Genomic DNA, 24,654 nt, shown 5'->3' with positions numbered 1-24,654 from the left:
TTTATAGATATCCCCTCCTCTTGTTCCTGTTTGAAGCTCTCTGTTCTCCCAAAGAGATTGCAACCCTCAAAAGTGTCAAATCCAGACTTGTTTTCAGCGTGAAGAGATTATTTTTTTGCAGTATGGCCCCTGGTCTCTCTGTCCGGGCTCTTTCAGTAGTAGGTTGGGGTGCCATGAAGAGGAAGGAGGCAGAGTGGTGGGAGCAGGGATGTGGGAGGATTGGGGGAGGTGTGTGTGTGGAGGTGGGGGGGGTGAATGGCCGGGGCAGCAGCTGCCGTCTGCTCATTAACATGCGCACCTGCTCCCTGCGGCCTTTTTCCAGCGAGCTCGTGTGGCGCCTCACGACCTCAGCACCCGCCACCGCTGGGACTTAAACTGGACTGGTCTTCTAGCAGCTTCTCACCACTGAACTCCAACCCACCCACCTCTATTTTACACACGTACTCACTACTACTGTCCTGTTAGAAATGTGATATGAATAATGAGGAGCTTTGAGAAGGCTCTGGTAGTTCTGTCTGATGGCTGATGCAGTTTGTCACCATGCTTCAGAAGTATTAACCAAAATATAGTTTGGGTCAAATTTGATTAGAAGCACTAGAAGCAATCTTGTCATAGTCTGCCATCCTAAACTGCAGTGTGTTTCACGTTGTCCACTTCAGTTTTCCTTAACAGAATGACACGAATCGTCAGGTTGATCAACAAGACCAATTTGGAAAGCCTGGTGTTTGTTTTTTCTAATACAATTTGGATTTTCAGCTCCTAGTTATTATTTTAATATCTAAACTCAAGGTAATTATGAATAGTTACTATCAATCTGCAGCTTTTGAATTGTTTCAATGGATGAAACAAACATTTATTTCTTACAGTGAGATGCTAGTTGTTGTTTGTGCCTGTTTACATCTGAGTAGTAGAGCATTTTAGCATTAGGGCAGTAGCCAATAACTGGGGCTACAATCCAATCTAGTGGCAGGTGGTTGTGCTTCAGCTGAGACTCAATAGATGACCGGCATTTCAGGGCCTACAGAATACAAGTTTTAACAATTATTTTAGTCGACTAGTTATTCTGGTGCTGACTAGCAAGGGTGACAACTTAAGGTTTTTAGTTTAGGGAATGGACACATCCCTGCACAAGCTCCAGTATTAAAACAGAAGGGGGGAGGGTTTCATTTCACTGTTGACCTCTACTTCAATCAGGATTGTATGCACAGTATTTGACATTCAGTCAAATAACCAAAGCTTTGAACAATGCCTCATTAGATACATTTATTAAATTTATTTTTATAGTTCATGTCAGCTGTTTTTATGTCATGATCACTGCTGGGGTGATCACTTTATCATGTCTGAATGAATCATCTAATGAAAGGAGTCACATGTTGCAGATTGTCAAATTGTTCCTGAATGTTTCACTCCTGCCTGTGAACTTACAAAGAAAACACACCTGAGATGATCTTTCTGCATGTATCTGCTCTGACTTCCAGCCTCTGGCACCACTGCTCGTCTGAGCTTAATGCTACAGTGATCCCAGTCTAAATGACACCCTCTCCCTCTGCTCTCTACGCGGTGACATGCCACCACTCTCTGCTGCTGTTTGTGCAGCAGGCAGCCTAGCATGTGATGTTTTCTTTTCCTTACCACAGTCCTAAGGCCACCTAATCCCCTGAGAGGGAGACCCTGTCTAAACACATGCCTGTCCCCACAGAGGGGCCACGGCTCAGTCCCCATTTACACACACACAGACACACTCATACACAAACAGAAACACACACAGGACCCCCTGGGAATGTTTGGGGGACATGGTCTTGCCAGCCCCTCAGGGCGCACAGACTTGCTGGCTCTGTTCAGGTATTTGAGAATGACGGCGGATTTTAATTCATGGGAAGGCCACTTTGATGTTGGCAGGATGTTTTCTACACAATGTTGTTTCTGCATCAGAGTACAAACAAACATTACTCAAAGAGAACTGTTGTTTGTGGAATCTGGATGGGAAAAAAAGAAAGCCTTAGAAATCTGGGCACAGTGCAGGTGTAATTTTTCTGTACTCAGGAATTCACTCTTCAGATATCTTTCATGTTTTTGACCGAGGTTGCACTTCAGTGTCTTCTGTTTCATCGTCTTCCCATCTCTTGTCTGATACTGGAGCAAATCCTCTCTTGGGAGGGAAGAATAACGAGCATTGAGGTGATTGCACATTGCTTTGAAGTTTCCATAATGTTGGCTTGCAGCTCAAACACTGTGGCATAGATGCTTCCTTGTCTTCAGGATGAATGAATGCTGACAAAAGGGTCCGAGTGAGCACATTTCAGATCGGCGAGCTGCTGAAGGCTGCCGTGATGATGGCTTCTATTCTGTCCTGACTCCTGGAAAAGGCGGATTAGGAACAAGAATTCTAAATACCGCATATTTTCCTTCTTGTTCTTGTCTCAGGAGCTTTTGAGTAGATGCTTTGTTTTTGGAATGACTAGGCCTCATCGGCCACCCAGCGTTGTTGACAACGGTATTGAATCTTTGAAGGTGATGAATATGGGAATGTGGCAGCAGGAGGGAGGGTTAATGTGAAGGGGTGAGGTGATTGTTTTTGGTGTCAACAAGATCTCAAACTGTTCTGGTAAACACGTTCTGAAACTCATGCTTTAATATACACAGATTGCAGATTTTAAACAAATTGAATTTTTGCCAATACAGAGAAAATTTATTCAAAAAGTGCTTCTATTTGCACAACATTCAACATTTCAGGAGTTAAGTTAGTTTAACAAAAGATTAAATGGGAAAAGTAATAATCATGATGTATTTTGTATTAAAATGTTTAAACAAAGCAGCTAATGTTTGTTTTATATCAGTTATTATTACTTATTTCCTTGTATTAAATCAATAGATTATCTGAAAATTGCATACAAATCTTGGTTAGAAATTGCCAGAACTGAAGTTGCATCATCAAATAACATGTTTTGCCTTATCAACAGTCCAAAGATTCTCACATAACAAAAAGTAAAATAAGGAAAATAAGAATTTCCTCTTTGTGAAAAAGTATTTTAACTTTCTTAAGTTCTTCAGCCAGCGTGTGGTTGCCCTACAGAAAAAGTCCCTCATTTTATAAAGAAGCTGAAACATGTTGTATATTTGAATTATTGGCAGAACCATTTCAACTCTAGTCCCAAAGCTGCAGAGTTCCACATGTAGGTCTGCACGCAAATATCCAACTAAATGTAAACGTACAAGGTCCTGTACATAACCTTCCTGCGTATTCTTCCTGTGTGCGTGCCTGTGTGTGAAAGACTGCCACTGACTGTGTAGGTATTGTGTGCATGCTCTCAGTGTGTGTGTGTGTGTGTGTGTGTGTGTGTGTGTGTGTGTGTGTGTGGCCTCTTTGTTGAGCCGTACGTATCCTCAGGGGACTCCCTTCAAGTCCCCTCATGTAATTGTTAACGTGTGAATCTGCAGTAGCTCTCTCTCTCTCTCTCTCTCTCTCTCTCTCTCTCTCTCTCTCTCTCTCTCTCTCTCTCTCTCTCTCTCTCTCTCTCTCTGGGAACTTATTTGCTGGGGTCTGGCCGGCGTTTATGACACAGACACAACCTGTGAGAAACATCATAAGAGCTCTACGCCCTCCTCCCTCTGTTCAGACCACTCTGTTTTACAGCCTGAAACACATTGTTCACAGGGGTGATGGAGGAGAGATGAATGTCCTGTTCTAAGTCTCGTCTCTCATGTCTGTGTTGCCGTGTTGTAAAAACAGCAGGATGGGACCCTCTTTTTACAGAAATGGATCATTAGTTGTGTTTGTGCAAAGTACTGCACAGAGGGTGACCCTTGCTCGTCTGAAGAGTTGTCTTGTGAAGTCTTCAATTAGTGCTGAGCTGAAAAAGATTGGACAGATGAAATAGTGGGATTTCTCTTTGACCGTTTCCTCTCTTTGTAATGCTAATTATAAATGAAGAAATGAATAAAGAATGGACATTTATTAGTAGACCAATAAATCGTAGATAAAGAAGGTTTTTATCGGATCATTAGTCAACTGAATTCACGGTATAGTGGTAGTTCGCTTAATCTGTCGTTTGATAATGAATGACTAAAAAGTGAAGACAGATTTGAAGAAGAAATGTACAAATTTTCCCACCAATTAAAACTACTAACAATGGGACCTAAAGCAGTCACTGAAGTGGATATCTAACCAAATGCTCGCCAAAAACTACGCTTAGATTTGCCGATTATACTTGAATATAATCAAAACTAAGCAAGGACAAGAAAACTCTCCATTACCAAGTAAAATGCTGCTGACCTCTCCCTGTGTTTCCTCAGGTGTCGGGATGGATACCTTGGAAGCAGGTGCCAGTTTCGGGACCCATGCACCAACTCGCCATGCTTGAACGGCGGCTCGTGTCGGGCTGTGTCCAAAGGAAACACAGTGGATTTCAACTGTACCTGCAGACTGGGCTTCACTGACCGCCGCTGCACGTTGCCTGTCAACAATGTGTGCATCGGCTCACCGTGTCGCAACGGAGGCACCTGTGAGCTTGAAAGTCTCACAACATACAAGTGCCGCTGCCCACCCGGATGGTCAGGTAATACAAAGATGTGTTAAGAACAGATAAACGTCACACTTCATTCCTCTACCTTTTTTTCTTCTGGTTAAATTGCTCAATTATTTAACCTTTTTATATATATATGAATATATATATATATATATATATATATATATATACATATAGTACGTTGGACTCACTTCAGTGAGAGCAGAGGGAACTTGTAACCATGTTAGTGCAGCATGTACCATACTGTTATTTCTCTGTTTCTCTAGGTAAACTGTGCCAACAAGCCAACCCCTGTGCCTCAAACCCATGTGCCAACGGTGGCCGGTGCTCTGCCATTGATTCCCAGTACATCTGTACCTGCACGCCTTTCTTCACCGGAATAACCTGCAAGCAGGATGTCAACGAGTGTGACGTGAACCCGTCACCGTGCAAGAATGGCGGCGTGTGCATCAATGATGTTGGCGGCTATCGATGCCACTGCCCACAAGAGTACATAGGAAAGCACTGCGAGAGCCGCTATCTACCCTGCAACCCATCGCCATGCCATAATGGAGGCACCTGCATCCAGAAGGGAGAGACCAGCTATGAATGCTCCTGTGTGCCAGGTAGACACCAAGATGTGATGATCAGCTGTTTTCTAAAACTAAGACTGGGTCACACTAGTACATTTACTGTAAAGGTGGTCATCCAGACAATGAGGTTAAAACATATACTCAGTAAGCAAGCCAACACACAGTAACAGTTCAGTCAAATAAGAAAGAAGCCATGAAAGGAATTATAACTGACTGGGGATGTAACGATATATCACAAATCGGTAAAAAATTGATACAAATAAGGGTGGGTTAAAATTGATTCAACATAATTTGTATTGGGATATTATTTTGAAACAGTAGAAGGTGCTATCCGCATTATACTCAGCTTGTTCAACATCATTAAGTCTCTTGCGCTGCTCTCTCGTCACTTGCTAAGTGGAGGTGTTTTAAGTTTAAAGCATGTTTCGATGTGAATAAGCTGACTGCACACAGCGGAGACGCTCAGCTGGGGGCTGCGGTCATTTTTAGTTTTTTTGCAAGGAGCTGAAAGAAAGTGTGCAGTGGTTTTATTTGTGTTTCAACACACCTTAAAAATGAAAAGGATTACTTTGTTTACAAAGAAATATAAGAGAAAAAAATTATATTGCAACTGTCCATATATGAGAATTTAAATTAAATAATAGTTATTTAAATTTTGAGTTCAATCAATTTTTTGGGAAAATCGTTAGAGAATCATGAGTGAATCGTATCGTTAACCAAAAATCGTGAATCGAATCGCAGGTTGAGTGTATCGTTACATCCCTATAACTGACTGTCAATTTCATGTTCTTGGCAAGCTAGCATGTTAGCCATTATTTTACCACCTAAGCCTCTGAATAGGAAGCAACCTAACAGATAGCTAACAGTTAGCAAGTTTGTTTTCTAGAGTTTTGCTAAAAATCGCTGTTATTATTATTAATTGAATGAAATGTAGGAATGTCTTCCTAACAAAGTGCCATGAAAGGCTTCACAGCACACTTCACTGAAAGTACAGATTGAAGTTTGAAGATGTTTTTTTGCTAGATAGCATTCTACAGTAACACACCTCATAGCCCTGTGAGTATGATGCTCACTCGCAGTTAAAAAGCAGTTAGCTAACCTGGAGTTCAGAAAACATCAATTAAACTTCAATGAAAATAGAAACAAACCTCAGGATTTATCTTAAGTAATATGTTAGCTATTAGCTCATCTGCTGAAGCCAGTCGTTATTTATCTTCTACTTCATTGATAGCGGACTCCTACAGGTCCTTCGAGGCTTTACATAGCTACGGTTTGACAGGAAGAACAAAAGGAAAGGTTTCAGTCTGAGATAATGTGCCAAAATTATTATCATTTTTTCTGTTTACATGAAACATGATAGTCTTGAAGTCATTTTGAGTAAGTCATTTGTAAATGTGTTTTTAACATCTCTCAAGCTGTATTTAGATGTTGTTGCCTTCTTTTTTTGCTGTTTAAATGGTGATGCCATTTAAGGCAGGGCTGTTCCTGATTATGTTGTGTCCTGTGTGTGTGTGTATGTGTGTGTGTGTGTACATATCTGTGTGTCTGCCTTGCTGTGCACAGTGTGTGAACAAGGCAGAGCAGGAAGGCAATGAGGCTTATCATAAGGAAATGGTCAAAGGACAACATCCTTTTCACATAGCAGAGTGTAGCAAAGCTTGCTGGGACTATAGTGCTGCCTGAAAGCTCATCACCTCCAGCCTTGTTTTTGTTTTTACTACAAGTCCAGAAATAACGTCATGAAGTTGTGTGGCAGCTTTCCAAACCAACTCTCTTATTAATTTCATAGAAAGATGTTCCTTGAAAGGTTAAAGGATGAAAAACATATCTCACGCTTGACATGTCAGATGTTTTCCATCCTCTGGAAGTTTGGTGTTGTTTTGTCTTGTGCTGTCACAGAGGCACGTACACAGAAACATACTAATGCATCACTAAAATGCAGGGAAAAATTAGTGATAGTCTGAAATACTATTTTGCAAGTGCTATATCAGGAAGAAATAAATGAATTCTCATTTCACTTTGTAAAAATATCTTACATTGACTAAAAACTTGGGCCAGAACAAAATAATCGTTCAGTGTTTTGCCTGTTGAACTTGTGCAAAGGAGCCTGAAAGACAAGCTAGCTCAAAAGGATACAGTTGTGCTCATAAGTTTACATACCCTGGCAGAATTTGTGATTTTTTATGGCCATTTTTCAGAGATATGAAAGATAAGAGAAAAACTTTTTTTTCAATCATGGTTAGCGGTTGGGTGAAGAAAATGATTATTAAACAACTGTTTACTCTTTTTCATATCATAATGACAACAGAAACTACCCAAGAAATCATAGATTCTGCCGGGGTATATATACTTATGAGCACAACTGTAAATGCACTGCAAACTGTGCTGCAGAGCAAATAGTGTCTCGATGAATCGGTGGTGTTTGCATACATTAGCACAGTTGGAGTGAATTTTTTAGCATTAACTGAAAGTTTGTCTTAACTGCAGCATTTATTAGCAATGTCTGGTCAAACTTTCCAGTGATCATGACAGTGATTCCACTTTTGGATGACCTAAAACTAATGCATCTGCACATTAAGTCGAGTGTGTATAATTTTGACGGTGCTATTTTTTCAACAATCAGGTTAAATCAGTGTGCGGCTGTCAGTGACTGTGCTGTAATGCATGATGACGCATTTTTGTGTTTTGTTTTCAATCTGAACAAGCTGCTCTTTGCAGGCTGCTCACACCAGAAAGTAGATTTGTGTCACACCTGTCTTGAATCTGTCAATTGTTAAGAAGTGTCCTCCTGGGCACGGATTTAACCTAATTGTTGAGTTGTGTGCCCATCTAGTGGGTGGCCCGGGTTTGAATCCAGCCTGCGGCCTCTTACCCGCATGTCATTCCTCCACTCTACCAGTTTCCTACACTATCCACTGTCCTCTCCTCTATAAAATAAGGGTGTAAAAGCACCAAAAAATATTTTTGAAAAAAGTGTCCTCCTCATTCACATCATCAGCTATGTGTTAATGTGGACAAATTTGAGCTCAATCAGGATTAGAGTGCACAGGGCAGCTCTGTGCTGCAAAATAAGTGAATGCTGATGCCTCATATCAACAATCGTACACAATACAGGAGCAAACTGCACAGCTTTAAAACTTTGTGGGCGTGTTTGTCCTTGAATGTCATCACCTTAGTGTATTATCTGCAATCTATTTTCAGTGAATACCCCCCTTAGGTTTTATTAGCCGTATATACCTTGAAGTCAGAAGTACACCAACAATTACAGCACTGTCAAGACCTTTTATAGATACGCCCAAAATGATTCCTAGAAGCTAAAAGGACTTGTCCTGGTTTATGTTTTCACTGTAAATTACCCAACATGCCACATGTACAGTCCAGCGGTTGCCTCTTGTGTAACTGAACGGCAGAGTGGATGTTATTACATGGTGAGGCTGCCAAAGACCTCAAGAGGGTACAGCTGCCTCTCTGTCGGGAGGAAGATGACAGTTGACCACATTAACTGAAGAGAAGTTTCACTCCCTTTGTTCTGAATGGGAGCAAGTTGTTTTCAAACCAGGAGAACTGAGCAACTGAAAAACATGGCTTCTACTTGTAGAGCTCACATAATGAAAGAAAAAACAACAAAAACTCACAAAGAAAATAAAACATGTGGGTCTGTCATTTGTTTCAGGATTCACAGGAAAAAACTGCAACCACAACATCAATGACTGTCCAGGTCATGAGTGCCAGAACGGAGGGACGTGTGTGGATGGAGTCAACACCTACAACTGCCAGTGTAAACCTGAATTCACAGGTTGGTGCAGCAAACACACTTTTAAAAGAATATAAAGACATTGAATGAGTGTTTGGGAACAGAAACATGACTATCTTTAATCCCTCCCCCTCTGTTTCTCCCACAGGTCAGCTTTGCACAGAGGATGTTGACGAGTGTCAGTTGATGCCGAACGCCTGCCAAAATGGTGGCACTTGCCACAACATCTACGGGAGCTACCAGTGTGTGTGTGTAAACGGCTGGACAGGGGATGACTGCAGTGAGAACATTGATGACTGTGCCAGTGCTGCGTGCCACCAAGGATCCACCTGCCACGATCGTGTCGCTTCTTTCTACTGCGAATGCCCAAAAGGACGCACAGGTATTTACATCCATCTATTATCAGTTCTTGTAACATCTTTTGAAGGAGTGGTTGAATGTGTGAAAAAGGAAAGTAAATCTCCCCCCCTTTTTTTACATGGAGAAGTATATTTGAAATATATATAAAAAATAGCAGAAACATTGTGATCAACTCAGGTCTTCATCAGGGTCGTTGTCAGCGGTGGCTTGTCAGGGGTCATTCTCCTTGAATGTGCTGGCCAATTGGTTAAAAACAAGGATGTGGTACTGGAACAAAACAAGGAAAAATGGGAAAGGAAGAAGGGGATGAGAAGAGAGAAAGGGCGGTTCAAAAGAGGGGGCACACTTAAAGAAAAGTGCAGATGAGGAGAAAGAAAAGAAAAAATCTTTATGAACTTAAAATGAAAAAAATGAAAGCGAGAAAATGAAATAAGGGGATGTGAAGATTAGTGATCCTCATCACTAGCAGACCGACTCAGAGTCAAAGACAATGATATAAGCCTGATAAGTCACTTAATATCACCCCACCCCATATTGTTTTTGACTCACTTCCCACAATGCAACTCACCAGCCACCAGCTGATGATAACATAGATTCAAGTGCGTTATGGTCACATCACTTGAGGCAGTGTATCTGATCGTGAGCAGCTCTCTCTTGAGCCACAGAAGTCTTCATGCAGCATCATAACGCTCTCTCAAAGACTTAAGAAAACATTCTGTGATGTGCAACATATCATTATCACTGTTACAAATGAGACAAGGATGTTCAGGCCGGGATATCTAACTCCGTCTTTTTTGCATTGTGTGCATAGGACTACTGTGCCAGCTGGACGACGCCTGCATCAGCAACCCTTGTCAGAAAGGCTCCAACTGTGACACCAACCCAGTCACTGGAAATCACTTCTGTACCTGCCCTCCAGGATACATTGGAGCTTCCTGTGATCTGGACGTGGACGAATGCTCGTTGGGTAAAAACTCACACATATATTTCAGCTTTCAGTATCTCTCTTTAACTCAGAGACTGTGTAGACAGCTTTTTAAACATTGCACATACATTGATGGTTTTATACTGGTCACATAAGAGCTCATTATTTCCTGTTGTTGTGGGTCCTTTTGTACTCAACATTGTGCCCATAAATGCCCTGCAGAGTAGTCTTATTGGTATTATTGCAGTAATCACAAAGAGCCGAAGCAATTGTTTAGCCATTAAACAACTAAACCACAAAACTATTGTGTGTCTTAACAGTCAGATTTTCCTTGTCACATATTGTGCGTACACAAGGTTCTGTTTAAGGGAAGAAATGATACTATAATTATCTCTTTGAACAGGTTCCAACCCCTGTGAGCATGCAGGAAAGTGTCTAAACACCAAGGGTTCATTCCAGTGTAAGTGCCAGCGGGGTTTTGTGGGGCCGCGCTGCGAGCTGGACATCAATGAGTGCATGTCATCTCCGTGTAAGAATGACGCCACCTGCCTGGACCAGATCGGAGACTTTCACTGTATCTGCATGCCAGGTAAGATGATTTAAGACGGCTTTAACAGCACAGGTGTGCAAGAAAATATGATACTCAGGTCTTTTTAGAGCATGGTCACTCATTACTTCTACTTTTACCATCAAACACAGAGGAGATTTCAGTGTAAAACACTAACTTTGATTCATTTTATACGACGACAGGAAGTCATATCACAAGTAATTTGGAACTGAATCACTTCCTCATGAGTTTTCACTTGGTGTACACTACCAGTCAAAAGTTTGGACACGCCTTCTCATTCAATGGTTTTTATTTATTTTAATTATTTTCAACATTGTAGTTTAATACTGAAGACATCAAAACTATGAAATAATCTGGTTTTGCCATAATGTTGATTACAGCAGTAGTCAAATAGGGCTATCCATTGTGTAGTAACCTACCTCTGAACAACACACCTGATGGTCTCAAACACATTAAGAAGGCAAGTCATTCTACAAATTAACTCTTGACAAGGCTCATGTTAATTAGAAACCATTCCAGGAGACCACTTCATGAAGCAGACTAAGAGAATACCAAGAGTGTGCAAAGCTGTCATGAAGGAGATTAATTTATAAGATTATCAATTTGACATCTTAAGGTTTTGGAGTGTTAGACATTGAGTCATTTGAGGGTGACTCCTTTAGCTCTTTGAATCTGTGGAGCCCATATTACACGACTGTCTCCCACTGATTTTCCTGTACGATTGAATTGAGTTTGTGATAAAAAGGGGGTGAAATGATCAGTGGTTGCTTGATTAGTCAATCAATAGAAATAAGTCAGTATCATTGTATTATTACAAGCAAATATGCCAAACATCTGAGTTGTGGCTTTTCAGTTTTGAGGAATGAGCTTCAGGAAAAAATCAAGGGATTTCATAAAACATCTTGTTAGAAATGACCACTATCATTTTTAACTTTGATTAATCTATTAAGAGAATAACCGCTAATTGCTTTCCTACTATCTTGAATATAGACACTGTGTACAGTCTTAAAGCAGCATATGCCAGCAGTGTTCAAATGCTTCTCACTCTGTCTCTGTCTAACAATCCATCTCCCTCCCTATCTTCCCTTGTTAATTGGCCAGGTTACGAGGGGGAGTTCTGCGAGATCAATACAGACGAGTGCGCCAACAGCCCCTGCCTGAACGACGGCATTTGTATCGACAAGATCAACGCCTTCCACTGCCAGTGCCCCACAGGTGAGGCTGCTGTAACTGCTGCAGAGGAGGGAGCGGGGGGAGAGGGGAGGAGGGAGAGGGGAGGAGGCGTGGGGCCAGGGGGCACAGAGGTCGATCCCTCTCTCTGCACCTCACTGTCTCTCTCGTTCGCTCAAACACAAACACACACAAACACCTTTTCTGGACGGGCACTAATCCCAGCCCTGAGGCAGGCTTACACAGGCCCGGGTAGCCCCGAACGAACACAGAAGTCGAGATGGAGAGGGAGAAAAATCTATAGGGAAGTTCGAACTTTTGAAACAAGTTTTATTTCTTTAACAAAGTCTGATGAGTGAGCAGAACTTGTGGATCTAACCAACAGACTTTGGGTGGAGGGAGAGCTAATTATGGCAGGCAGGAGAGCTACCTAAAACCGATCCTTAAAGAGACTCTCTCTGTGATATGGTGGTGATTAAAGTAGCTGTTCCGTCTGTATTTTCCTCCTCATTTTTTCAGAATGCCACCGGAGTTACACTATTTATACAGGAGGTATTGATGTTTTGTTCAGGAAAGAAGGAATGCAACTATTGAAACTTGGCAGAGAGAAAAGAAGAAAGCAAAAGAACGATCTTCAAACTCCCCAAATCTGTTTTTTTGTTTTGCATTCTTTCATCGGGATCATTGAGGTGGAAGTGATTTTTTTCTTCTTGGGGGGAAAAATAGCGAAGCTCAGAGACGGGTGGATCAAAGGCGGCCTGGGTGGAGAGAGGCAGGATTCCTCCTGTTGAGAGAGAAAAGAAAGGAAGAAGGAAAGTCAGAAAGAAAGAGTAAGAGAAAATGAAAGAAAGAAAAGACACCCAACAAGGAAGCTTTAGCCTTTATATAGAGGGGGTACAAGAGTGAACACAAGAGCTCAACACCTCAGAAACGTCTGTGTGTGACAGTGAGAAAGGGTTATGTGAGGAAGCGGCACAAAGTGGTGGCAGTGAAAGTGTTTTTTTGGGAGGGGTAAGGGGAGATGAGGGGGGGTGAGACGCACAGACCGTTATGTTGAAGCAGGAAGGGAGGGGTACAAGAAGGGAAGGGGTCTTAACCGCCCTGCTTGAGATGTAAATTTGTCCCCACTGCGAGCCAGGCCCGAGGCGAGGGTCCCCTCTTATTATTTCTGTACATGGAATAGCCATGGAAACCCCACTGTGAGCCATTGAAATGTCTGATTCCAGCAGTCTGGGGATAAATCCCTCTTTGGCTGCTGTGGTGCTCGATTGTGTGTGTGTGTGTGTGTGTGTGTGTGTGTGTGTGTGTGTGTGTGTGTGTGTGTGTGTGTGTGTGTGTGTGTGTGTGTGTGTGTGTGAGTATGTGTGCATGTGTGTATGTGTGCATGCTTGCATTTCAGCTTTAACTATTGTGTGGATATGCATATGTGTGCATCTGTGTAAGAAATTCTTTCACAGAGTTTTTGCTCTCGGCCTCTTTGATTTCACTCAGGGGTGAGGTTTTTTAAAACTGTAACTGAGCTGTGAAGGAACTCAACTTTTGCATCGCAAAGTAGCAAAAATGAAGATTTCTTAATCACCCTTAGTCTGCAAACATCAAATCTTTTACTTTTTGAATATGAAAGTAATGTGTTATGATAAAGACTGTTGTCTTTGTTTCTGATGCCTTGTTTTATGTTAGCCTTTATTGTTTTAGGGGTGAGTATTATGACATAAAGTAACCTGCGATGTACATACAAGCACTTCAATGAGAAACTTCAGGGACTCAGAAGAAGTTTACTTTAATCAGATTAGTTTTTCATCAATAATATAAACAAACTTTGGGTTGCCAGGTTGTGAAAAACAGAGATAATCCACATCTATTCCCTATATTTCTTGCTACCGACTGTGTTAAATATTTGATTCTGATTGGTCAGAACCCCTTGACAAAGCTTTTTAATTCTGAATAGCAAGAGCAACACCAGTCACAAGCAGCTCATTCATATTATGTCAAAGGAAACCACATGGAGGATATTTGTATTATTACTGTCAAGTGATTTGGAGGGCACAAAGTTACGATTTGTGGTTAATGGCTGAACAAAATACACTAGAAGCTGAGTGAAAGAGAAGTCAGCCACAAACTACAACAGTGTTTGTTTGGGCTGTAACAGTGTTACAGGGCGGGGCAGGTGAAAAGGAAACGCCACCAGAAAGGTTCAGGGGAAGAAGACCTAATTCAAGTACTGCTGTAATTTTTAGCATCCATTGAAATTACCAGTGGAAAAATGCAAATCTCTTAACTTAACCAGAAATGAAAATGTCTAGTTTAATGTTAAGTTGACTTGCAAGCAGAATGATGAGAACACCTGACATGGAGTTTGAAATTTTCGGGTTTTGTCTCACCCTGTCGAGATTCTGTTTCACATCCCCACCCGTTCACTGTACATTATCCCCTACTTAATGATCAAAACATTAAAAAACAACAAGTAGAATAATGGTTATGTGTATCTTATATCTGTTATATCAATTATCTAAGTAATTATTTTTAAAAATTGTATTTTTATTTTGTAATAGTTAATGAAATTATGTATCATTATGATTTAAAAAAAATATATTCATTTATTTTTACATTTTTATACAATATCAATTGGTTGTTACTATTGGAAATATATATTTTTAAACCATTATTATTAATTATTTATATTTATATATTTATATAATTTAGTTATGTTTTAATTTGTATTTTTTCCCATGATGAATCACATAGGAACCCTCAATATTTTGTGAAAACGCTCAAAGATGCAGTAATCAATAGTCTAAAGGGGATCTCCAAAGCTGGAGTTAAGTATTTATTTTTGGTTAATAAAGGCAGTAGTCATAACTCGCATATCTTTCAATACCTTTTAAGGAAGTATTACTGATACTTAACCTGATGTTATTCACTCTGGCTCTAGTAAAGTCCACTGGGAGAAATCAGTTTGGCAGCCAGACACACAAATACTTCCTCACCGGATTAGCTGCTACTGAGTCTGTTTTTTTTTTTTGGCTTAAACCACCTGTGTGTTCCTGCTGTGGTGTGGTTGAGGGGTGGAGGGGAAGCTCTACCTTTTCATCAAACAACATCCCACTACAAGATCTTGTACTGTCATGTGACTGAGGGGGGACCAGAAGAAAATATCAGAGATGAGAACAACTCTAGGAAAAAAGGGAAAGCCTGCTGACTGATTTTGAATGACAAGGAGATTGAATAGTAAAGGGTCAGAGGTGAAGCGGGTTCCTTTTTAGAGGGGTGCAGGGAGTGGAGGGGGTTGTGGAGAAGGGGTGAGAGCAAGACAGGAGAATGCACATTGTGATGGAAAAGTTTTTGGGGACAAAGGAGGCAACGGGCTCAGTTTGGCATTGCGTTGAGTAGACAGGCTCTCCTTTGTCTCTTGCCCCTTGGTCAGGAGGCCTCGCAACTTTCATTCTTCCCTCATTTCTTCCTCGCTCCCCTTCACTCCCCCCCTGCTTTAAACGAGATGGTCCCCCCACTCTCCCTTTCCCCCTTCGGAGTCATGCTGAAAAGAAGTGAAAGAGAAGATAGAGTTTGTAGTGTTGCAGAGTTGTTAATTAACATGCAGATTTCTGATTCGTTGAGAGCTCTTATAGTATGGGCTCAGGATTATGAGTGGGGCTGGTTTGAAATGGTGAGAACTCTGAAGCCATGTCTGTCCACACACGCACGCACACACACACACACACACACACACACACACACACACACACACACACACACACACACACACACACACACACACACACACACACACAACCAAACTCCTTCATGCTTGCATGCACACAGTAACACCCTCTTGTTGTTTTTCCAGGCTTCACTGGGAACCTTTGCCAGAGAGACATCGATGAGTGTGCCAGCACGCCATGCAAAAATGGCGCCAAGTGCACGGACGGACCCAACAAGTACACTTGCGAGTGCACTGAAGGTATATAGGTCTTTTTTGAGATTTTTTGTTTAACAGCAGTTTGTAAAACAAATATACGAACATGAGCAAAAAAATCAACCTTCATAATATAAGAATATTATCTTATTCTCTTTAGATTTCACACAAAAATAGCACATATAACACAGAGAGGAAGGGAGATAGATGTTTTGTACAGTCTCAGGATGTAGGTTTATAAAATAATGCAAACTGAGTACAAAATAAAATGTAACATGTTTAAAAGCTGAAAGTAAGTATGTCTAGAAATCTACTTACCCCACTTTATATTAGCTTTAAGGATATGTTCTATTCCATCTAGCTTCATCTTAAGGAGACTAATGAGCAACGTGCAACGTGTAGCTTAAGCTAGCACCACTAGCCTTCAGTCCCTATTACAGGTTAACGTTCACATACCTTGTTACTGCTTCCTCTGGCTGAGCCTACAAACAACTTTATCTATATTTCCTTATTTTCAAAACATTGCCAAACTCAACCACGCTACGAGATACCATTTGTCATCTGTGCTTGTTTTCCTCCAGGTAGTAGAGCATTAAAGCATTATTGCAGTAGCTTTTCACTGAAGCTACAACCCTTTTCTGGCACTTGAAAAATAGATATTAATGATTTGTTTAACTGACTTGTTATTCTGGGGCTAACTTGCAAGGGTTAAAGCATTTAATTGTTTAGTTGACTAAACATGTACATCACTAGTTTAGAATGCTTCTTAGTGCTTGGTAAAAAAAAAGCTGATTTTTTGATAGAAACTCTGAAGACACTTGAAAATAGAAGTAGAGGAAGGATAAAGCAGTAAAATACACCGTATTGGAGACAATCCTCACACACCGAGGAAGATGCAAGTACATCAGTGTAAAAAACAAATCTCTTTTATCAGGTTACTCTGGAAGGCACTGTGAGACAGACATCGACGAGTGCTCCTCAGACCCGTGCCACTACGGCACCTGCATGGACGGCCTGGCCTCCTTCAGCTGCCACTGCCACCCTGGATACACGGGCCGACTGTGTGAGACCAACATAAATGAGTGTCTGAGCCAGCCGTGCAGGAACGGAGGCACCTGCCAGGACCGCGAGAACTCCTACATCTGCAGCTGCCCCAAAGGAACCACAGGTAACGAACACCTTACACAAACAATCAGAGATGTAAACGTACATGTCTCCTGACTGTCAGCGTTACTGAAATACATGTTCTGACAGGAATCAACTGTGAAATCAACATCGACGACTGCAAAAGCAATCCTTGTGACTCCGGGACCTGCATCGACAAGATCAATGGCTATGAGTGTGCCTGTGAACCTGGCTTCACAGGTGAGTACATATGGATATACAAGCTCTCTCCGCCTTTACCCATATGGAGTCAGAGAGGCTGAGGCTATAAAGTGAATTTAAGACAGGTCAAACATGTCTGCCGTCTCAGATGACCAGTAAAATAATGGAGTGTTTAAGGTGCAGGATAAGAGAAGTGAACATTTACACGGAGGAGTGTGGGTCTCGATGGTGGGGGTGGCAGATGGCGAGTGAGTGAGCAAGCTCCTCTGAGGCTCGGCCGGTGTCACTTTCCAGCTCCACCCTGTCCTCAAACCTGCTGCTGCTCGGACGCGCAAGCTGCCCTTCCAACACAAAGAGGACACACACACCCACACACAGTCGGGCACACACGGTCACCTGGGATTTGGACAGGAGAAAAGATTCCCTGAAAGATTCCTGAAAGTTGAGCTGTTAAAAGCTTGGAAGGCGGCCCCTGCTTTAAAGCTAAATGGGCTGCCTTTATGTTATGCGTGGCACCAGGCTGAATGGCGTCAACTCTTCAAGTGGCCGACAAAGGGTGACTTAAAACCCCTCATGTCTCTGGAAATTGATACATTCATTGCGCTGAGATGTAGACTTCATTGTGTAGCGTTTTTGTCTGCAGCATCATGAGTTAGCTCTGTGTGTTTAGAATAATACTTCAAAAGAGGGCAAAGTCAACCTGTGGACAGGTGTGTAGGAAATGATTGTAAAGACACTTTACTGTCTATCCACAAGTAAAGATGAGATCATGTGACATGCTCTCATACAGTGAAGGAATTTATTATTGATCAGAAGGACGACTAGTGGTAGACGTTGATATACGCTCTTGATGAGAGTTTGGCTCCATTTGGGTGTAGCCAAACTAGTTTACCCTTCTGTTTTCAGTCTCTTTGCTTTGCTTTGCTAAGCTTCTTAAGTGGAATCATTTTCTTATTCTATAGTCTTGCCAGTAGAACACAAACGTACATTGTTTAAAGTGTATTCATAGGCTTCTTCCTCCTTTTAGGGACCATGTGTAACATCAACATCGACGAGTGTGCTATCAACCCCTGCCATAATGGCGGCACCTGCGTCGACGGCATCAACAGCTTCATCTGCATGTGTCCAGAAGGTTACCATGACACCACCTGCTTCTCCCAGGTCAACGAATGCCTCAGCAACCCCTGCATCCACGGTCACTGTGAGGACAAAATCAATGGGTGAGTCCATCTAGAGAACAAATGGATTTTTCTGTGACTCTGTGAAACAATAACAGAAGTCCATCAGACTGATTGCATGAGAAGAGACTTATTACTGAGATTTTCCGACTCTTCTTCCCATCAGCTATAGATGTTTGTGTGATTCTGGCTGGAGCGGTAAAAACTGTGACATCAACAACAATGAGTGTGAATCCAACCCCTGCATGAATGGAGGCACTTGCAAGGACATGACCAGCGGATATGTTTGCACCTGTTGCATGGGCTTCACAGGTCAGTATTTGTGTCATGCAGAGGAGCGGTGATTAATCATGTTTGGGCACTTTCCCTTCAAACCACTTGACTGTTGACCTTAAACTGAAGAGTGTGTGTAACATGTTGCTTTAAACTCAGGTCCGAACTGTCAGACCAACATCAACGAATGTGCCTCCAACCCCTGCCTCAACCAGGGGACCTGCATCGACGACGTAGCAGGCTACAAGTGTATCTGCATCCTGCCTTACACCGGTATGAAAGTATTACTGGAAATTTTTAATATGCTCATTTTTGTGGCGTGGTGTTCTGGCATTTCCTGTAGAAGAATAGTCTGCATGGCCTATGTACTCCTAAGTTTCTGGGCAAAGAGGAAAAACGTGCAACAGATGAAGCAGCAGTCATGAAAAGTTCAAAAGCAAAACTTCCTTGTGGCTCAGAGACACCACACCTTTGACTCACTCTGCTCCTCTGAGATACACAAACATCCCTGATAAGAGAGATGGAAAGTATTTTCCTGTCATCTCTCTTATTTTTTGTCAAAACAGATAATCACGGAAAGGCTAAGGGCAAATTTTCTTGGATTGGTGGAGTCGTCTTTTTGGAAAAATCCACAGGTCTTTGAATAATAAAAGGCTTTTTCTCTGCCGGGGTGGGAACAGGGCGCTTGACACATTTCCTGTTTGCCTGCTTCCTGTCTCACAGAACAGCAAATGGCTTCACAATGGCCGGAAAGTGGAGCTGGCTTCCTGTATGAGCCGTGTGTTATGGAAAGAGATAGGGAAATGTCTCTGCAGGCCTCTAGCACTGACAGAGCCTGGCTAGAATCTTCTGATAGCACTGATTGAAAGATGATTCTGTGTCCATTTGGTTTGGGTTATCTCCAAGTTCACGACTCCTGCATGATGTCACACAGTACACGTTGGTGTTAAGACACTTAGTTTCAATTTAAATGGATATATTCTTGTGTGTTTGTGTTATAGGGGAGAACTGTGAGACCTTGATGGCCCCATGCGGCTCAAAACCTTGTAAAAATGGAGGAGTGTGTCAGGAGTCAGAGGACTATCAGAGCTTCTCCTGCATCTGTCCTGAAGGATGGCAAGGTAAATATTAACGTGTGCATACATCTGTGTCCTACAGGGATTTTTTTTTTGTTAATGTCAGTGGAGGGGATGTGAAGTCCTGCATGCCCTTTCAAAGTAAAATACCTCTAGTTCTATAAATGTTGCATGCAAACTGAATCTTCATAGATATGAGTTCATTCACTTCATTTGAGAGACTGAATAGATTCGAGTGAGCAACAAAGTCTCTCTCTTTTGGAAATCTTGCAATTTTAATCTGGATTTGAGCAGAACCTGACTGCAGAATTATTTCCCCTTGTGCTAGTTTGTATGGTAGTGTGCATAATTTGATAAGATTATGGGCCTCAATTCCTAAATATAAAGAAAAATATACACATTTTCTTACCTAGCTTCTTACTAACTCCCTTTCTTTGTCATCATATCTGATCTGTTCTAAATGCTTCATGCCACCTTTCAAAGAGAAAATCATGAATATCTCACTCTTCCCCCCTCCAAGGCCAAACATGTGAAGTGGACATCAAAGAGTGTGTGAAGAATCCTTGTCGCAACGGAGCGACCTGCGAAAACACTTTAGGCAGTTACCGCTGCGGCTGCAAACCAGGATACGCTGGACGCAACTGTGAAACCAACGTTGATGACTGCAAACCCAGTACGTTCCTCAGACTTCACGTCTTTCTTTTAATGAATACTCTGTAAATGAAGCAAAAGCTGCTCCACACACAGCAGAATCTAAGTCTAATGTTTCTACCACAGACCCCTGCAGCAACGGAGGCCTCTGTCAGGACGAGGTGAACGGCTTCCTGTGCACCTGCCTGCCTGGGTTCCGGGGCACAATGTGCCAAGAGGACATCAACGAGTGTGAGAGCAACCCATGTAAGAACGGAGCCAACTGCACCGACTGTGTCAACAGCTACACCTGCACCTGCCCGGCTGGCTTCAGTGGGATCCACTGTGAAAATAACACTCCAGACTGCACAGAGAGGTACAGAACTAACAGGCCACTAAGTGTCACACGAATTGGTAAAAATGGGGAGCTCAGGGTGTAATGATCAAACTCCACACAGCTCTTAACTTCAGAGAAAAGAGAGTAAGTATTGACACAGGATGAAGGGTGAGGGCTGCAGATCAACAGGTTCAGTTTCATCCACACATATTCTTGTCCACCACTGCCCCCTGTGGTGGAGTAGTGAAGTACACCAGCTGACCTCAACACAGCTTGTGTTACAGCTGGCCCACGGTGAGCTGGTTAGCCTGAACCCAAAATAAGCTTGTAATTGAGGGTGTGTTAGTAAAAACGCCTGAACTGGTTTCCCTCAACATCTTCAGTCAGCTTGAACATGACGCAGAGCATTACTGGGAAAGAAAATGATTTCTTCCTGGTGAACTTTCTCTGTAAAAATCAGATGTGACTTTGCCTGCAGCATAACTAAAGAGAGTTTTATTGATTTGCTCCTTGTCCTCTCTCCTCTTCCTGAAAAGCTGCAGAAAACTGATAATGATGAGTGAGTTTTTTCTCTTCTTGCAGCTCCTGCTTCAACGGAGGAACCTGTGTGGACGGCATCAATGCCTTCACATGTTTGTGCCCGCCGGGCTTCACCGGGAGCTACTGCCAGCATGACATCAACGAGTGTGACTCCAAACCGTGTCTGAACGGCGGCACCTGTCACGACAGCTACGGCACATACAAGTGCACCTGCCCGCATGGGTACACGGGACTCAACTGTCAGGTAGGAGGACAGAGAAGGGCTGTTGGTTGAGTAAGCTTATTTTTCTTTCAGGTGGAGTTAATACTTCTAGGAAGTGTTAAAAGTGTTAGAAATAAATGATTCCAGGAAAGCTGGGTATGGTGATTTGGATTTTAGATTTCTACATTTTTGGGAAGAACTAGGATTTTGTTATAAAGGGAACTTTGATGAGTTCTAGTTTGTGTTGTCTTTAGCTTTTGATTCCTGCTTTTCAGAACTTGGTCCGTTGGTGTGACTCATCACCTTGTAAGAACAGAGGAAAATGCTGGCAGAAGGAAACCACGTACAGCTGCCAGTGTGAGACAGGCTGGACGGGACTTTACTGTGATGTTCCAAGCGTTTCCTGTGAGGTGGCAGCCAAACAGAGAGGTAAGACGGCTGGTACCTGAGACTGAAAACCCTCTTGTGTTTTGCTTTAACTCTCTGTGTGTGTGTGCATTTCAGTCTGCTTTAAAAACTACACATCACATATTGAGTGCACTAAATCACACTGTCTGATTCTCTCTGTGCAGGAGTTGATGTTACACATCTGTGTAGGAACTCTGGTCAGTGTCTGGATGCAGGAAACGTTCACTACTGCCACTGCCAGATTGGATATACAGGAAGTTACTGTGAGGAGCAGGTGGACGAATGCACCCCAAACCCCTGCCAGAATGGAGCCACCTGTACCGACTTTTTGGGTGGATACTCCTGCAAGGTAACATAACTGAAAAACACTGAACATAGTTGTTGAAATGAAATTTTAAATCATAAAATAAAGGTTCAAAAATCATGTAATAATAGTGTTTTTATATTACACGTATCAGAATACATCATGTCTAAACAGACTTGATTAGTTGATCAAACCAGGATGAATTAAAGATTCAGAAAGAGAAATTTGTTAAAGCTTCTTCGAGAAGCTTTCAGTTATGTCATTTTTGGCGCCCCTGTAGACAAAGTGATACATACGTCTTGTGTCCTTGCTGATCTTGCCTGTACATGTGTAAGTTGTGTTTTCTGATAAAAAATCTCATCCTGCTGCCTTCAACAGCCCAACATATCACCCTCTGTAAATGCTTACTGAAGAAATTGTCAATGCCATCACTTACAGGCATTTAAAGTAACTATAGGCTTCCTAACCGGCTAAAACTCCTCACAGGAGCTTTAATTTACATTTTATACCAGTTTGAAGAAATGTAACAAAGCATGGCTTCATTTTTTAAAATTTTAGTGCTATTATCATTATTTTTTTTATTTGTAAAGGGACAATGATAAGGCAAGCAAGCAAATGCCACACACTACAGCATTTAAAGCTATGGCTGAAATGCGCTGCCTGTCCCAAGATGAGCCTTTAAAGAAAATCTAAATCTAAAACAAATACTCCAAAGGCTACGAAACTAACTCAACATTAAAACAGTAAAATAACTCAGGATATAAAACAATCTAAGATCTAAAATCTAACAAAGCAAAACATGAAACACAAAACCACAATTGATCATAATGATTTTTTATATTGATTTTAGTTTTAAATTGAGTTTTAAAGGCCCAACTACTGAACATTTCAAGCTCTGTTTGTATCCCCTGACTCGGCAAAGTGTATCACTTTTATTTATAAAAAATCTCAAATCCCTTTTTTGTATGATGACTTTGTTAAAGGGCCTTGGCATACAGAAGACAGCCTGTTAGATGGTAAACAGCACACAGGCCTGATGAAGAGGCCTGTTATAAATAGAAAAGTAACAGCTCGGTTGATTTAATCTCCACTGGAATAAAAGATCTGCTGGCCTTGGCAGGATGGAGGCCTGAAAACAGCTAGGTAAACAAAAACCATCTCTGTTTCATGTCATTGATTAAACGTTCTCCCCCCCTCTTTCTTTCCTCTACCTTTCTTTTCTTCCTCTCCCTTTTTTCTGCATCTTCTTCTTCTTCTCTCCTGTTTCTTCTCCCTCTCAGTGCATGCCAGGATACGTGGGGACCAACTGCTCCGACGAGATCAATGAATGCTTCTCCCAGCCATGCCAGAACGGGGGCACCTGCATTGACCTGATCAATACCTACAAATGCTCTTGTCCCCGGGGAACCCAAGGTCAGCAGACCCCACGCACCACTCCTCCACACCACTGCGCCTCTCCGTCCTCTCCTCCTTGTCTCCACGCTTCATTAATTAGGGCTTAACAGTAGCCAGGGCATGTCTGAAAACTCCTCCTCCGGTCCTGCCTCCATCTCTTCCTCTACCTGTCAAATACACCATCGATTTTCTCTCTCACACATGAAGAGAGTGTGTGTAGGTCAGCTCAGAGTGCCAGAAGAGTTAGGTGTATCTTGAAAGAAAACAGGTTGAAGGAGGTGTTTCAATCAAGAAGTGGAGAAATTAAAAATAATCAGAAGCGAAATTAACTTTCATCATAAATTACCTTTTTTTACACAAAGCGGATGATTTTTCTACAGATAGAACTTTTTTCGGAAACATTTTTAAAAACTTGTTTCTACTATTTGAGGGTTAAAATGAACAAACACACTTGTTCCATGTCCCGCTTCTGCTGTAACCTAAACCTATTACATTACAGGGAAAGAGAAAATATGAAATCCTCTCTTAAAGTCTCAGTTTGTATTTCTACATTTCAATTCTGAGCAGTGCTATCTTTTCTTCTCTGTAAAAACACACAACAAAGCTTATTAGATGTCAGTTCAGTTGCATAATGACCTCCAAACCCTATTAACATACACTTTCTCAACACCACTCAACTCAAAGCTTATATACAAGCATCCAGCTCAAAGTGCTTCACAAAAGAGCAGAGACAGAAAATAACAGAAATGGTAAAATGATGAAAGACAACCATAGATAAAATACTTAAAAATAAAATAAATGCAGTAAAATTAATAAAATAAGTAAGAGTTAAAACCAAAATTAAAAATCAGTTAAATTAAAAAGATCAGATAAATACAAAAAATATATAAATAAATAAGATAAATCAATAAGTAAGATAAACACATTTTGTTAATAAATTATCATAATAACTTAATAGCTTAATAACTACGTAGTTTAACCGCTTCTATTTTGTTTTTTTGCTTCACTTTACAAAATCAGATTTTTACCTAAAGTAAATCAGATTTGAGCAGAATTTTAACCAAAATTGACACTCTTCAAAATATGCAATTAAAAAAAATATCCCTTATATATTTATGGGGGAGAAAGGGGGGAAAAATGGTGAGCCCTCACAAGAGGCACGAGACAGTTAATACGTCTTTTTCTTTCACTCTGCCC

The 24,654-nt window shown here is 41.5% G+C and overlaps 1 protein-coding gene across 2 annotated transcripts in view; it reads left to right on the top strand.

Annotated features, from left to right (window-relative positions):
• LOC117818618 (neurogenic locus notch homolog protein 1-like) overlaps window positions 1-24,654 on the top strand; it is a 49,818-nt gene that overhangs the window by 12,820 nt on the left and 12,344 nt on the right. For both annotated transcript variants that reach the window (XM_034691570.1, XM_034691569.1), the window contains exons 3-22: window positions 4,294-4,556; window positions 4,793-5,131; window positions 8,772-8,894; window positions 9,001-9,234; window positions 10,024-10,179; window positions 10,541-10,726; window positions 11,807-11,920; window positions 15,720-15,833; window positions 16,723-16,956; window positions 17,043-17,153; window positions 18,142-18,334; window positions 18,459-18,604; window positions 18,725-18,838; window positions 19,567-19,686; window positions 20,162-20,314; window positions 20,419-20,647; window positions 21,191-21,392; window positions 21,626-21,779; window positions 21,923-22,107; window positions 23,343-23,475. In XM_034691570.1, the coding sequence (XP_034547461.1) occupies window positions 4,294-4,556; window positions 4,793-5,131; window positions 8,772-8,894; window positions 9,001-9,234; window positions 10,024-10,179; window positions 10,541-10,726; window positions 11,807-11,920; window positions 15,720-15,833; window positions 16,723-16,956; window positions 17,043-17,153; window positions 18,142-18,334; window positions 18,459-18,604; window positions 18,725-18,838; window positions 19,567-19,686; window positions 20,162-20,314; window positions 20,419-20,647; window positions 21,191-21,392; window positions 21,626-21,779; window positions 21,923-22,107; window positions 23,343-23,475 (3,503 nt within the window). The remainder of the gene's footprint in view (window positions 1-4,293; window positions 4,557-4,792; window positions 5,132-8,771; window positions 8,895-9,000; window positions 9,235-10,023; window positions 10,180-10,540; window positions 10,727-11,806; window positions 11,921-15,719; window positions 15,834-16,722; window positions 16,957-17,042; window positions 17,154-18,141; window positions 18,335-18,458; window positions 18,605-18,724; window positions 18,839-19,566; window positions 19,687-20,161; window positions 20,315-20,418; window positions 20,648-21,190; window positions 21,393-21,625; window positions 21,780-21,922; window positions 22,108-23,342; window positions 23,476-24,654) is intronic.

This window comes from Notolabrus celidotus, chromosome 9 (genome assembly GCF_009762535.1).
Source record: "Notolabrus celidotus isolate fNotCel1 chromosome 9, fNotCel1.pri, whole genome shotgun sequence".
NCBI lineage: Eukaryota > Metazoa > Chordata > Actinopteri > Labriformes > Labridae > Notolabrus > Notolabrus celidotus.
This window is presented reverse-complemented; position numbering and strand designations above follow the sequence as displayed.